The 14,136-nt window shown below is 38.8% G+C and overlaps 1 protein-coding gene across 1 annotated transcript in view; it reads left to right on the top strand.

Annotated features, from left to right (window-relative positions):
- Positions 1 to 14,136, top strand: part of col4a5 (collagen, type IV, alpha 5 (Alport syndrome)) — a 456,319-nt gene that overhangs the window by 162,676 nt on the left and 279,507 nt on the right. The window contains exons 17-19 of the mRNA XM_028815432.2: positions 3,334 to 3,387; positions 10,564 to 10,605; positions 10,955 to 11,042. Coding sequence (XP_028671265.2) covers positions 3,334 to 3,387; positions 10,564 to 10,605; positions 10,955 to 11,042 — 184 coding nt within the window. The remainder of the gene's footprint in view (positions 1 to 3,333; positions 3,388 to 10,563; positions 10,606 to 10,954; positions 11,043 to 14,136) is intronic.

The raw sequence follows: 14,136 nt of genomic DNA, 5'->3' as shown, positions 1-14,136 counted from the left end.
GAGTGATAGTGTCTATGATTGCAGGTAGGTTACTAACATCTTAACATGTCAAATCATAGAATCTGTATATTGAAAATCCATGCCCCAGAACATGTTTACAAGAGAGAAGAAGTGTGTTGTATTGCAACAAAGATTAGTCTGGTGCAGATTCTTACTACTTTGAATTATTTTTGGTCTTTGTAAAATTTATAAGGTTATGGTGCTATTGGATGTGCTATGCGGTGGGCTGACGCCCTGCCCGGGGTTTGTTACCTGCCTTGCGCCCTGTGTTGGCTGGGATTAGCTCCAGCAGACCCCCGTGACCCTGTAGTTAGGATATAGCGGGTTGGATAATGGATGGATGGATGTGCTAATGACACCTATTTTTAGATTTACCTTTAACCAAGGTAACTTGCAGCATTTATTATATAACTAGCCAACCCATGGCGTAGCATACGCTGCATAATTATGTATTGATGGGTGAACACTTCCTGAACGACACAGTTGTCCAAATGGGGTGGGTTTGAGGTTACCACTGTGAATGAATGAAAAGATGGACCTCTGGAGAGAGCAACATACAATTGTCCATGACTGAAAGCGGGATCGTCTGTGACGATGGAGGCCACTTTGGTTAAAGTTACTTCGTCGGTAGGGATAAGTTTCAGCACTTGTTCATTAAGGTGTAGCGAGTCTTCGTTGTTGATGCTTAATATAGCTTGCGTACTGAGTTGTTCCAGAGTCACAGTTGAGAAACACTTTTTTATTGTCTTTTAAGCACAGGGAAAAAAATGAACATGTGAAACATCCGTAATGTAATAAGCCACCAAGAAAAGTAACATTGCAATAAGTCACGCTACAACCCGATTGCTGTAAACAGAAGTGAAAACAAAATCGAGCCCAGTGCATTCTTTAACTGCCTTGTAGCACAGTGGTAGTGTTGCTGCTTTGCAGTAAGGAGACTGTGGAAGATTTTGGGTTCGCTTCCTGGTTCCTCCCTGTGTGGATAGCGCTTTGAATACTGAAAACACCGGTATATCAATGTAATGAAGTATTATTATTCTTATGTGTCCAGTGCTCTCTCTCTCTCGCGCGCGCGCCTGTATGTGTGTGTGTTGCTCGCTCGCTCTCTCTCGCTCGCTGCACATGTTCCTGCAGACATACGCTGCATAATTATTTATAGGGTCACCCGCCTTTTAAAGCGACCGACTTCTAAGTCGACCACTTCTTAAGGCAATTCAATATGTACAGTAATCCCTCGCTATATTGCGCTTCGCCTTTCGTGGCTTCACTCCATCGCGGATTTTATATGTAAGCATATTTAAATATATATCGCGGATTTTTCGCTGCTTCGTGGGTTTCTGCGGACAATGGGTCTTTTAATTTCTGGTACATGCTTCCTCAGTTGGTTTGCCCAGTTGATTTCATACAAGGGACGCTATTGGCAGATGGCTGAGAAGCTACCCAGCTTACTTTTCTCTTTCTCTTGCGCTGACTTTCTCTGATCCTGACGTAGGGGGATTGAGCAGGGGGGCTGTTCGCACACCTAGACGAAACGGACGCTCGTCTAAAAATGCTGAAAGATTATCTTCACGTTGCTATCTTTTGTGCAGCTGATTCCTGAAACGACATGCTGTACGGTGCTTCGCATACTTAAAAGCTCAAAGGGCACGTATTGATTTGTGCTTGAAAAACAAACTCTGTCTCTCTCTATCTCTCTGTCTGCTCCTGACGGAGGGGGTGTGAGCTGCCGCCTTCAACAGCTTTGTGCCGCGGTGCTTCGCATACTTAAGCCAAACAGCCCTGTTGATTTGTTTGCTTTTCTCTCTATCTCTGTGACAGTCACTGCTCCTGACACGTACTCCTTTGAAGAGGAAGATATGTTTGCATTCTTTTAATTGTGAGACGGAACTGTCATCTCTGTCTTGTCATGGAGCACAGTTTAAACTTTTGAAAAAGAGCCAAATGTTTGTTTGCAGTGTTTGAATAACGTTCCTGTCTCTCTACAACCTCCTGTGTTTCTGCGCAAATCTGTGACCCAAGCATGACAATATAAAAATAACCATATAAACATATGGTTTCTACTTCGCGGATTTTCTTATTTCGCGGGTGGCTCTGGAACGCAACCCCCGCGATGGAGAAGGAATTACTGTAGATCAATTTGATATTTTATACAGTGAAAAATAAAATTCATGTACCACAACTCATTAATTTGGTTACATTGAATCTGAGCTGCATTACTTTAATACTCAGGATCCAGTTGCATAGGGAAGTGATATATTCCACTAGACCCAACTTTCTATGAGCTTCTAGCCAGGTGGATAGTAGATGATATGGCATCTTCAGTGGAACAGTTCAGGTGATTAGCAAACTGGACAGGTCATATGGGAAGTCTGACTTTCAAGTGTGCTTCTCAAAGCACTTCATGATGACAAGTGTGAGTGCTCTAGAGTGAGAGTCACTTAGGGAAAAGATAGACTTCTTCAGCACGGCATTTCAAGAAATTTTAACTTGTGTTCTGTATAATTTCGAAAACTTCCTTGAATACTATATTCGGTGTGAAAACTCTATTAGTGCCTTTTATCAGTTTTCCCTGTTGTGTAGTGTCCACTACATGGACAACTACGTCCTCAGAGCGCTTTGCTCTTGAAAATGTCGTGTCGCAAAAGTCAATGAATGACTGCTAATAAAGTGACCAAGTTAGAAGAAGTAAGGCAGAACAAAATTTCTTTGTATACAAATCTAAAAATAGCCTACCTAATCTCCAAGAACGCGCACAAAAGCAAGGGAACGATGGGAGCACCAGAACTCTGCTCACACTGCATTGCTTCGTACCACAAGTTGTAAGTCTGTGATAAGTGGAATACTGCTACACTTTGCACTCACGGGACGGAAGGACAATCCCAACTGCTTTTATATAGTGTCTTGATTAGTTACATTTCTTTTGGTTTTCCTGTTGGAGCATATGCAGATCTAGTGATTTGCTCATAGTCACACAATGTCAGCAGCAGGATTTGACCCCACGACATCAAGGCTTGAAGTCCAAAGTCTTAACCACTACTCCACACTGCCTGCCTATAGATAAGTTTATATACTGCAGAGAAGTGAAGAGTTAATGTGTGATACAATAACATTTTGCAGCCAGTTTAGATTATTGATAAAGCCATCTTAGATTATTGATAAAGACATATTATGTCAAGTTTGTGTGTGTATTGATACATGCATTGTCTAGCCTTTAACACTTCAAATTTTTATTTCATGCAGAATCTTACATTACATAGATTGATGTCTTCCGTATATTTTGCTTTAGAAAAAATCCACACACAATATTTACAATTCATTTTTTTAATTTGACAGGGTAGACCAGGTGAGCCTGGAAGACCTGGAAGCTCAGGAAGAGATGGAGAAAAGGTAATGTTAAAACATAAAATGGTATCAATGCTGTAGATATTTTATAAAAATGTACACAATTGAATTGTATCTTTTTCAGTAGTATTTTATGCATCAAATTGTTCCTGTCTAATGTTTTTCCATTCCTAATTCATGCTGTTTAGTAGTAAGAAAATTATTTCCTGTTAAAGATAAACAAAGGCACTGATTAATTCTACTTGATAGTAATAATAATATAAAATCTAAGTAACAAAATATATCATAAGTGGTTGTTTTAAAAACATTTCGACACTCTTTTTTAAAAACTTTAGTATCCTTACAGTGGTAATATTAATAGATTATAATAGACTAATATCATATGTTGCTCCTTCAAACACTGATCAATGCATTACCTTTTGTAAGGTCTTGTGCATACTTGCAAGTTCTCTACACAGCAGATATAATGGAAATTTAAAATGACACTGATTAGCACTGCTGCATTTGAAGCCCAAGAACAGTCATCATCTGTGTGAAGTTTGCATGTTCTCCTGTGTAAAGTGGGTTTTCCACTTTCTCAAAAACATGCATACAGTACTAAACTAAAGGGTTATTGGCTCCTGCCTTCTGCAGTCTTATTGGGAATGCTTTTTTTTCTGTGTAATTTCTCTACATTCGTGACACTTTTTGTGGTTTCAATGAAAAGCGTGCTGTATTGCTGTTAGTGTATGTGTAAAATGGAGCTTGCATTCTGCTTAATACTAAAGAAGTAGGTTTCGCCTTGTGCTTGACTTAAATGGCTATAAATGACTGGGTAAGTTAAAAATACATCTTTAAAAATATTCTCAATTGTCACAACAGAATCAACAATGTACACAAGAGTCAACTTGTCATAAGCATGGGACAATAAACAAATCAGAAGCTATAATATAAATAATAAAACATTCATCAACAACAACAATAATAATAATCTTCAGACTGGTGTAACATGGGAAGCATAAGTGTGATAGAAAAAAAACAACGATTAACATTGCAGCAAAATTAGAACTGTAGGCTTTGACTCTATTAGAACATTAGAAAAATTGTGTTGAGAACAGGCTTCTCGCCCCAGCAAGCTTGTCCATCCTATTCACCTGCATTGTCCAAATTAACATGAAGCTGAGACCTACTCTCTATCACAGTACTTGGTAATTTATTCAATGTACCTATGGTTCTTTGCGTGAAGAAAAGCTTTCTAACATTGTTTATTGTCTTGTCTAAATCACTTATGTATATTAAAAAGAGCAGCAGCTCCAGCTCTGATCTTTGAGGATCACCAATTTTAACATCACATAATGCTGAAAATGTTCCACTTACTATTACCTTTTGCTTCCTGTGTTTGAGCCAATTTTATACCCATCTATAGTCCATGCCCTGAATTCTCACTTCTTTTAGTTTTATCACTAGCCTTTCATGTGGCATCTTATCTAAAGTCTTCTGTAAATCAAGATAAATAATATCATATGAATTTCTTTGATTGTAGCCAATAATTGCTTTTTCATACAATTTCAGCATATTAGTGAAGTTCAACCTTCCTTGTCTGAACACATGTTAAGTATTTTGCTAATACTCCTATTCTAGCCATATGTTGCTAAATCTTTTTCTTAATAATTGCTTACATTAGTGTATCTGTTATGTACTTTAAGCTTACTGACCTATAGTTACTTGGATCATCCTGATCACATTTTTGTACAATTTGATAATACTCACTAGACTCCATCTTTAGGAATTTCCTCAGTGTTCAGAGATTTTCAAAAAATATGTGCCAGTGATTTACATATGCACTCACTACCTTTCTTAAGAATTACATGATACATGTTATTAGGTGCTGGTGATTTATTAGATGTAACACTGTTTAATTCAAGAAGTACTTCTTCCTATATAATTTCCATGTATCAAAGTACCACTGGAGTTACTGGTCCCATATGCCTTACAGAGCTGCTTTTTGCTTTTTTGCTTCCTTATTTATCAACTTTGGAGTTTTCTTTTTTTTCTTATTGCTTCTAACTTTTAAGGTAAACTTTTTCTGCATTATACAGTATGTAAAACATGTTCAAACCTGCCCCGCATCTTCCTAACTGCCTCAACACTTAAAAGCGTTTCCCAATTTGTCTTACAGAGGTTTTGCTGCATCAGCTTAAAGTTTACCCTATTAAAATTAAATTTAACCGTTGTTGTTTTAGAAATTGTAGTCTGCCAAAGCAGTGCAAAATCTGTATTAGTTACTAGATCCTAATGGGTTAATCACATTTACTCTTCAATTGTATCCTGATTATTACAGAATTCTAAATCTAGCTAGGCTTCCCTCTTGTTGTTGCTTTATCATACTGTGGTCAAAAACAGTCATTGATTATATCTAAAAACTCTGGTTCTTGTGCTTCTCTATTTGTAAGGCAAGATTACTTAACATTTGAGATGTCCTCCATGACTATAATATCCTCATTGAAACTTCTCCCTGTAACTGAAATACCATGGCAGTTTAAATATCCTGCTTTTAAACTGTGTGCTCATCAACTTACAGCTTATTATACCAAGTTGACTAGTAATCTTTTATGTCCTTCTTAACTGCAAAACCCACTCGCTTATTTATTTATAACAGAAGTGACCCCCGCTAACTGTTTACTTACTGCCTGCATGTGTTGCCGACTTGAAGGTCTCAAACACATTCACGCTTGCCTTTGCTCCCGAGTAAGTAGAAAAAAAGCTGGAAAAACGATCTTCTAGAACCCTTTGTGATAATGAAAGACAAAGTTTTAGGAGCAAATGCAGTATTTTAATTGAGTTTCACACACAGACGAAATGCAACATCAAACTCTTGAGTACAATTCACCAGCAAAAATCAGCACATAGTACATGCACAGTACTTCAGCAAAAATAAGTCTCCAGGGGTAATATGTATAAACCTTGTGTAAGCACAAAAAGAGGCTCAAAATGTGTGTAACCAGCTTACCACACAAACGATGGGATTTATGAAAGAAGACATCACAGGAGAATGTGTGTATATTTACAGCAACTCTGACTCATCCGTATGCAGTATTTTGGAGACACTGGGAAATAATGACACCCTTGATTACATTTACATTTACTTGTTTGGCTGATGCCTGTATCTGTTTATCCTTCTTCCAAAGTGGCTTTTTCTTAGCAGTGTTATGAGGCAGCTGGAGCCAGTCCCAACAAGCATCAGGTGCAAGGCTCGATCACTCCCTCGGCAGAGTGCCAGCACATTACAGACACACACATATATTAATCGGATGCAATTTAACATTCCCAGTCCACCTAAGTTTCATGTCTTTGTAATGAAACTGTATGCTGAGAGCATCCAGGACTTGAACCTCAGCCTCGTGGTTTTTTATTAGGGTGCATGTCTGATGAGGGCGGCACGGTGGCGCAGTAGGTAGTGCTGCTGCCTCGCAGTTAGGAGACCCAGGTTCACTTCCTAGGTCCTCTCTGTGTGGAGTTTGCATGTTCTCCCTGTGTCTGTGTGGGTTTCCTCCGGGTACTCCGGTTTCGTCCCACAGTCCAAAGACATGCAGGTTAGGTGCATTTGGCGATTCTAAATTGTTCGTAGTGGGTGTGTGTGCGCGCCCTGCGGTGGGTTTGTTTCCTGTGTTGGCTGGGATTGGCTGCAGCAGACCCCCGTGGCCCTGTAGTTAGGATATAGTGGGTTGGATAATGGATGGATGTTACAGACACAAATCAAATGTGTGTTTTTATTGTATATTATTAACAATAAGAGCAGCTCACTACTCAAAACGGTAAATTTGCCAGGGACCTGGTTTCGAACTCGTGACCTCCGGATTATAAGTCGGCAGTTCTAACCACAGCACCACTTGTTTGTAGTTGCACCTTTTGTGAAAGTGTTTATTTGATATTTGGCCATCAGCCTTCACACGTTATACGGTTCATGTCTAAATTTTGTCATTTATTACTAAAACATGAGAAACATTTCTGTTTTAACGATGTGTTTATATAGATTGTTGTAGACACAAAACACACATCAAATTATTTCCCCTTACAATTCTGGGTAGCTCACTCCCAGATAATCAATCAAGGCTGGAACTGGGAGAACTTCTTGCCTGTGGTGGGGGGATGGTATAGCAGGCTGCTTGCTGCTTGGGCTTATCGACACATTTAGAAGACAAAAGATGCTGACAGAGAGGTGCGAAGGAATTTAAGGTGGGCCAAATTTATGAGTTTTTTCGTTACTTCAGGAAAGGTAAATAAACTGCATTAATTATTTTTTGACCAGTTTATTCCTTATCTGGCACCATTAATAAAGTGACTAAGTTAAGCAACCATTCACTCTGTCCTTTCAAAAATCATCAGATCTGCACCTCAAGAATATTGCCATTTACACTGGCAGTCATATACCTCAAGAATCTCCTGTTTTCCACTTTTCTCACATGAATAAATCTAAAATAGAAATATTATAATTATTAGTTATTGTAATGATAATTATTATTTGGCCATTGTCATTTGTCCTTTTATGGCTCTGATGTCATTATGGTAATAATCCTCTGCTTTTTTGTCATTATTTGGGCACTCTTCTTATTTGGGTCCTCAGATTAAAAAGTTTAAGAAACCCTGTATTAGACTAATGATAGTTCTAAAAGCAGCTGTTATTGTTCATATGGAAACTGTATCACCAATTCTCTCAATTAAAAAAGAAAGAACAAAACAAAATCATAAGTTTTGTCAAGGAGTGTGCAAAAAATAAATTTAGATGGAAAAAAACATATCTAATGCAACACGCCGAAACTAGGCAACATGCTGAAATGCAATTGATGCCCCTGTATAGGGCTGCTTGTCCGAAGCAACTGCAGGTTCACAGTGCCGTGCAGGTCTGCAGCACCTCACAGGTTCGACTTGAATAAAGCTGGTTTTCGTCAAGTCCTTTGACTCAGCTTTTGCTGAAAGTTGCTAAAGTTATTGGGACTGATGTAGATGATCTGTCTAGTGTGTGTCAGAGTGCAATGTTAAAGAAACTGGAAATCATCTCAACTGATGACAGACATCCATTACATGTAGAACTAAAGTTCAATAAATCAGGAAGGATAGTCACTTTGAAAACCCACACAAATCGCTCCAGAAACTCCTTTCTTTCTAGTGCCATACGACTTTTCAATAAGAAATATTGGAGGTAATGATTAAGATTTTGATATATATCCTGTAACTTTTTTTTTGGTGTAAATATATATTATCTAACTGCCTTACCTTAACCTTTCTTGTTTCTATTTGTCTGTTTTATGTCAATCTGTCTGTTATTAGATGCAACTGAGAAGGCAAATTTCATGTTTTCTTGTGTAAATATGGCTAAATAAAGAAACCTTAAACCTTGTCTTTTTGGTGCAAGACAACAACTCACGTGTCTAAAATTGTAAATTATACCATGTGGAATATAGAAAATAATAGACCTGATGTAATACAATTAAATATTACTGTTCTGCCCCACATGTTGTTAGCTATTATTTATTTGTTGAATTGTGCTCTCCCTTTGTCTTGTCATTTATTAACACATCTGTCAGTCAAGTCCCACACTCACAGTGGTGTCATAAATGCCTATGAAACTCACATAAAGCATGTAGGTCCCATAATAAACATTTAAAAACAATACACCCCATGTGTCTCCCGTAGGCACCCCTTTATCTCTTGTTTTGGTCATGCCCAAATCATATTGTTAAGGTATATGAACCCCTGGGTCTGGTTAATTGTGGTACGCAGAAATTTGAACCTCTGTCTACACGCTTTGTCTCGATCCAACCATGGAAATCACTCGCCTTGAAGTGTCTTTTAAAGCTTTATTGTTTAATGTATACTGTCTGCTATGTATTGTTTTGTAAATCATTATTTATTGTCTTTGGTTATACACCTGTATATACCTGTATGTTTCTTTTGTATATATTTCAGTTTACAACGAGGTACGTCTAGTAAAAGCCTTCAAGAAAGCTCACCCTTGTCATTTTTATGTGGATGTGCTGAGTTGTTTAAGCTCTCTGTGGCTGTGTTGCACGGACAGTGTGGAGTGAGGCAGAAAAATTACCATACACATTAATGAAAACAGCATATAAAACAGTAAAGTGTCCTCTTCTCCTGAGGTGCCCACTCAATAAAAAAATATCTTCTGCTGTAGTTTTAAATTACTTTACATTAAATGTCCATTCAATTAAATAGATAAAAAAACCTACAAATATTTTACCCGGCATTTTAAATTTAAGTAGCTTATAGACAAGGAACACCCATGAAATGTATTTTTTCCAAATAGCGATGTATTATTTACCCTATACAATTCAAGGTACCTCACACTCAGATAAACAGTCTTGAGCTGGGAGAACTTGGTGTTTGACTAAAGCTGCATTGTTGGAGTTTGGGATAGCAGGCTGCCCGTTTCTTGTGCTGCTTAACACATTTTCAAAACAGAAGATGCTGAATGAGAGGTGCAAAGGAATTTAAGGTGGCCCAGGATTACAAGTTTTCTCGTAGGCTTTAGGGATTCTAGTGTTAAGTGCAAAAGTGAACTTGATGAACAATAAAACAATAAACTGCACAAATTGAAACATAATTTAATGACGTCATAAAGTAATTACACGTATCAAGTAGGCCCGCTGGCCCATGACCAACCATTCTTTTCCAAGTATTCATAAGGACTTTGAGTATCAGTGTATTAGTGTATACTCTCAATAAAGCAAGCATAAGTTTATTAGTAAGTACTTGTTGCTTCATCACTTACTGATGTGTTCCTGTGACACAAAATATTAACATTATTGCAATGTTCATTTAAATTATTTGACATCATTTCTTAAACCTGCAAATTACCTTTAAAATTATATATGGCAATTCTAGTTGTGCATCCTGCATTTATGTATTGTTTTAACAATTTTACATGATGACTTTTTGTCTCTGTTGCTGGTGGAGCTAATGTATTTCCACATAATAAAATACAATCTATATAAATCCATCCATCCATTATCCAACCCGCTACCTCCTAAAAAGTATTCACCCCTTGGAAGTTTTCACATTTTATTGTTAATACCACAATGGATTTAATTAGACTTTTTTGACTCTTTAATATCAAAGTGAGAACCAATCTCTGCAAAGTGCTCCAAATTAATTTTTTGACAGTAATTCATTCTATTAAAGTTTTATGTAGTGCTGTTCTTATATTTAAAGTTATTTCTTCTTCAGGGTGAGAAAGGAGACTGTGGCCCTCCTGGTCCTCCAGGAAATGTAAGTGATATTGATACTATTGCAGATTTCCTTTATTGATGTTTATGATTCTTCCCATTTTCTTTTTCCTGCCTTTTCTTTAAAATTAATAAAAAATTGTTTAACAGAATTTAAATCTGCCTGTGCATTCTAGAGTTTGTGTTGGGGTGTCTAATCTGACAACAGGATCTTTTTACTTGATTATTCAAAGTCGCCCAGTGCTGAATTGATTTTTCTTTAGTAGATTTTTTATTTTAGTAATACTGTTTCATTAACTAAATTTACAATTTTTGTAATGATCTTTATAATGGCATCACGTTTTGTTAAAATATGTGTGTTACATTCTGTATATATTTTTCTGTCCTTTCAGTTTGTTGATGACCAGAATCGAGTCGGTCCAAAGGGTGACACAGGATTCCCTGGACCTCCTGGAAGGAAGGGTGAAAAAGGCAATGCTGGTAGGTTGTATTAAAGATATTAAAAAAATAACATAATAGATAGTATTCTACGGTATTGTCTGGGAGATAACTTTGCATTAAAAATGTCAATTAGACACACTAATGAAGAGCAGCTTTTTTTTTTCTTCCAGCAAACAAATCATCCAATTTCACGAAGTAAAGTAAATTAATTTCCCTTCAAGTCAGTTCATCTGTAGTAACAACCCTTGATTTTGTACCACAGAGTAGTTTACATTAAACATATACAGTGGAACCTCTAGATACGAGTTTAATTCGTTCCAGAACTGAGCTTGTATAGCGAATTTCTCGTATCTAGAACAAACTTCCCCATTGAAAATAATGGAAATCCAGTTAATCCGTTCTGCACCCCAAATATATTAACATAAAAATCAATTTTCCTAATAAATAACACTGATAAATTATATATACTGTAGTCTACCTTTAATAAATAACACTGGTAAATAATATAACTGATTATTAAAAGAATCAAAACAGGTGTCCAAAGTGCAGTAGAGCATTCAATAAATCTTTAAATAAATAATCCTTAAAACAGTTGTGAAGTGGAGGTTTAAAATACACAAGAATAACAATCCTTTAACACGAGGTTAAAACGTCAACAAGAAGCAGTCTTTAAAAACAGATGACAATCCCCGGTGCTTCTTCTCTGTTAGCGTCTCACCTATTTCTCCCATGCGGGCTCTAAAACAGGCGAGACACTCTTAATGCAGCTGACCTTCTCTACACCGTCCTGCTTCAGCTGTTTGGCTCGCCTGTTCAGCTACACGCGAGCCTGCACTTGCCTGCACTTGCCTGCCTGCCTGCCTGCCTGCCTTCTCTCTCTCTCTCTCTCTCTCTCTCTCTCTCTCTCTTTTACTTTTTCTCCCCCTTAACCTGCTCGCGCTTCTCTATATATGCGGGGAGGACATGGCAGCTGCAGCCCATCAGCCACAGGAACAATCATGGATGTGGGCAGTTTCCCACCTGTGCACTTAAGTGAGAAACGCAGACACCGCAGATCGCGGCTCGCAACTGCTACCACGCCCCCTTGCTAAGCCGCGAGCTATACCCACAGCCTGGCTCGTGGCTCGTTACGCGAACCAATGCTCGTATTTAGAGCTGAATTTTTCGCTCATACTTTCCTCGTATTTTGAATTTCTCGTATACAGAGGTGCTCGTATCTCGAGGTTCCACTGTATATGTAAAATATTGATACTTTTTTTAATTAAAGAGGAAATGGGGAGAGGAAAAAAAAGTTTTCATTTTTCGTGTAGGTAACAAAAATAATCTGTATGGAAGAAAATTGTCAATCTGCACATCTTCCCTGCAAGCAGAATAACAAAAAACCTTTTGCAAAGATTGTTAATTATTTTAGTTGTTTTTAGGTCTTCCTAGAGTAATATAATGCATTCCACATTTTGAAAAGATAGTGACTGTTCTTGAAATAAGCATAGTTATTCAAGATATTGAATATTAAAAAAAGAGACATAGAAGAAAATGGACACCCCAGTTAACAAAAAGTAGGTCTGCAAACTAAATTAATGTGAGGTGATTTGGGATAGCACTAAACTAAAGTCAATAGCTTATTTTATATTTTACTGTCACTGTAAAAAAAACTGCTTTTATTCAGTTCAGTATCAAACTACAGGTAGTCCCTGAGTTACGGACATACGACTTACGAACAGGGCGGCAGCTGCTCCTTCATCTGTCTGGGGGACGCGAAGCAGGCTCCTCAGTAACTGCCACTCCTTCATCTTCGGCCTGGAGACGTTGCAAGCGGTGGCTGGACGGAGGCTTGAGGGAGGTGCTTTTGCTGCTCGCACAGTGTAGTGTCCCTCGGGTGGCTCTGGTTGATGAATGGGGTGGTGGGGACCGCACCCCATTCATTCTCAGTGGGTGGCTGAGTGCATGGCAAGCTGTGACCATAGTGTGTCCATAGTCACCGGGTCCTCAGCTACCGCTCGTTTGCAGGATGGAGGCTTGATGGGGCGGTTCGCTGCCTGCCCACCACGCCACTGCAGGTACTGCTCCTGACTGGACGGAGGCTGGATGGGGCAGACGGGGGCGTTTCACTACCCGTCCACCACACAGCCTTGCAGTGTCCCTCGAACGGCTGCCCCGTTCGTTCTTGGTGGGCGGCCAGAGATGCTGCAAGCGGTGACCTGGTTGTGGCTGAACGGAGGCCATTGAGGATGAATGGTGCGGCTGGGGGCAGCATTGTAGTGTGCCTCAGGTGGCTGCCTGTTCGTTCTCGGTGGGCGGACACTGCAGGAAGCAAACTATATGCAAAAGGAGATGACTGTGTGGTCCTCGCCGCCCCAATTCATTCACAATTGCAAGCCTGCTTGTACTGTTACGTACATAGCAGGAGGTTGTCTCTGATCAGTACACCAGACGTGCTGATGAGGGCTGCCTTCCTGCTGTGATAGCGTGTACAGTGCTGTGCAGAAGAGCTCATCTTAACCTTTTGTCTTCACCCTTCAACAATGTCTCTGAAACACAAATCTGATGCAAGTGCTGGTGAAACAGTAAAGAAGAGAAAACCCGTCACCATATAAAATAAAGTAGAAATAATTAAAAGGTCAGAGAGAGGAGAAACTCCATCATTCATTGGCAGAGCACTTGGTTACAGTCAGTCAACAATAGCATTTATTAATTAAAATAATGTACCTGTTCGGACTTAGATACAAATTCAACTTAAGAACAAACCTACAGTCCCTATCTCATACATAACTCAGGGACTGCACGTATCAGTAATGTACCATTGGTAAATATTGCTATTGTGGAAGACAGCCCGGAAACAGACAGGCAGACATGTTTAAATCACCCACAACACGTTTATTTACATGACTACTATTTACACGGTGACCACGGGCCCCTATAGGGTTGAGCTTCCAAGCTCAGTTCCCGTGGTCCCCAAAGCAACCAGGGCGGTCGCCCCTTCGTGGGCTGGAGGAGGTGTGAGCCAACTCAGATAAAATAGTCATTCCCCTTTTCGTACAAGAAACAGTGATAGGATAGTATTTAGTATGAAATACACACCTGAAGATAGTGTAATATGCAAACAGATATTAATGGTTTAAATAATGTCATGAGG

This window comes from Erpetoichthys calabaricus, chromosome 12 (genome assembly GCF_900747795.2).
Source record: "Erpetoichthys calabaricus chromosome 12, fErpCal1.3, whole genome shotgun sequence".
Lineage (NCBI taxonomy): Eukaryota > Metazoa > Chordata > Cladistia > Polypteriformes > Polypteridae > Erpetoichthys > Erpetoichthys calabaricus.
Note: the sequence above shows the minus strand (reverse complement) of the source record. Positions and strands in the feature narration are given on the sequence as shown.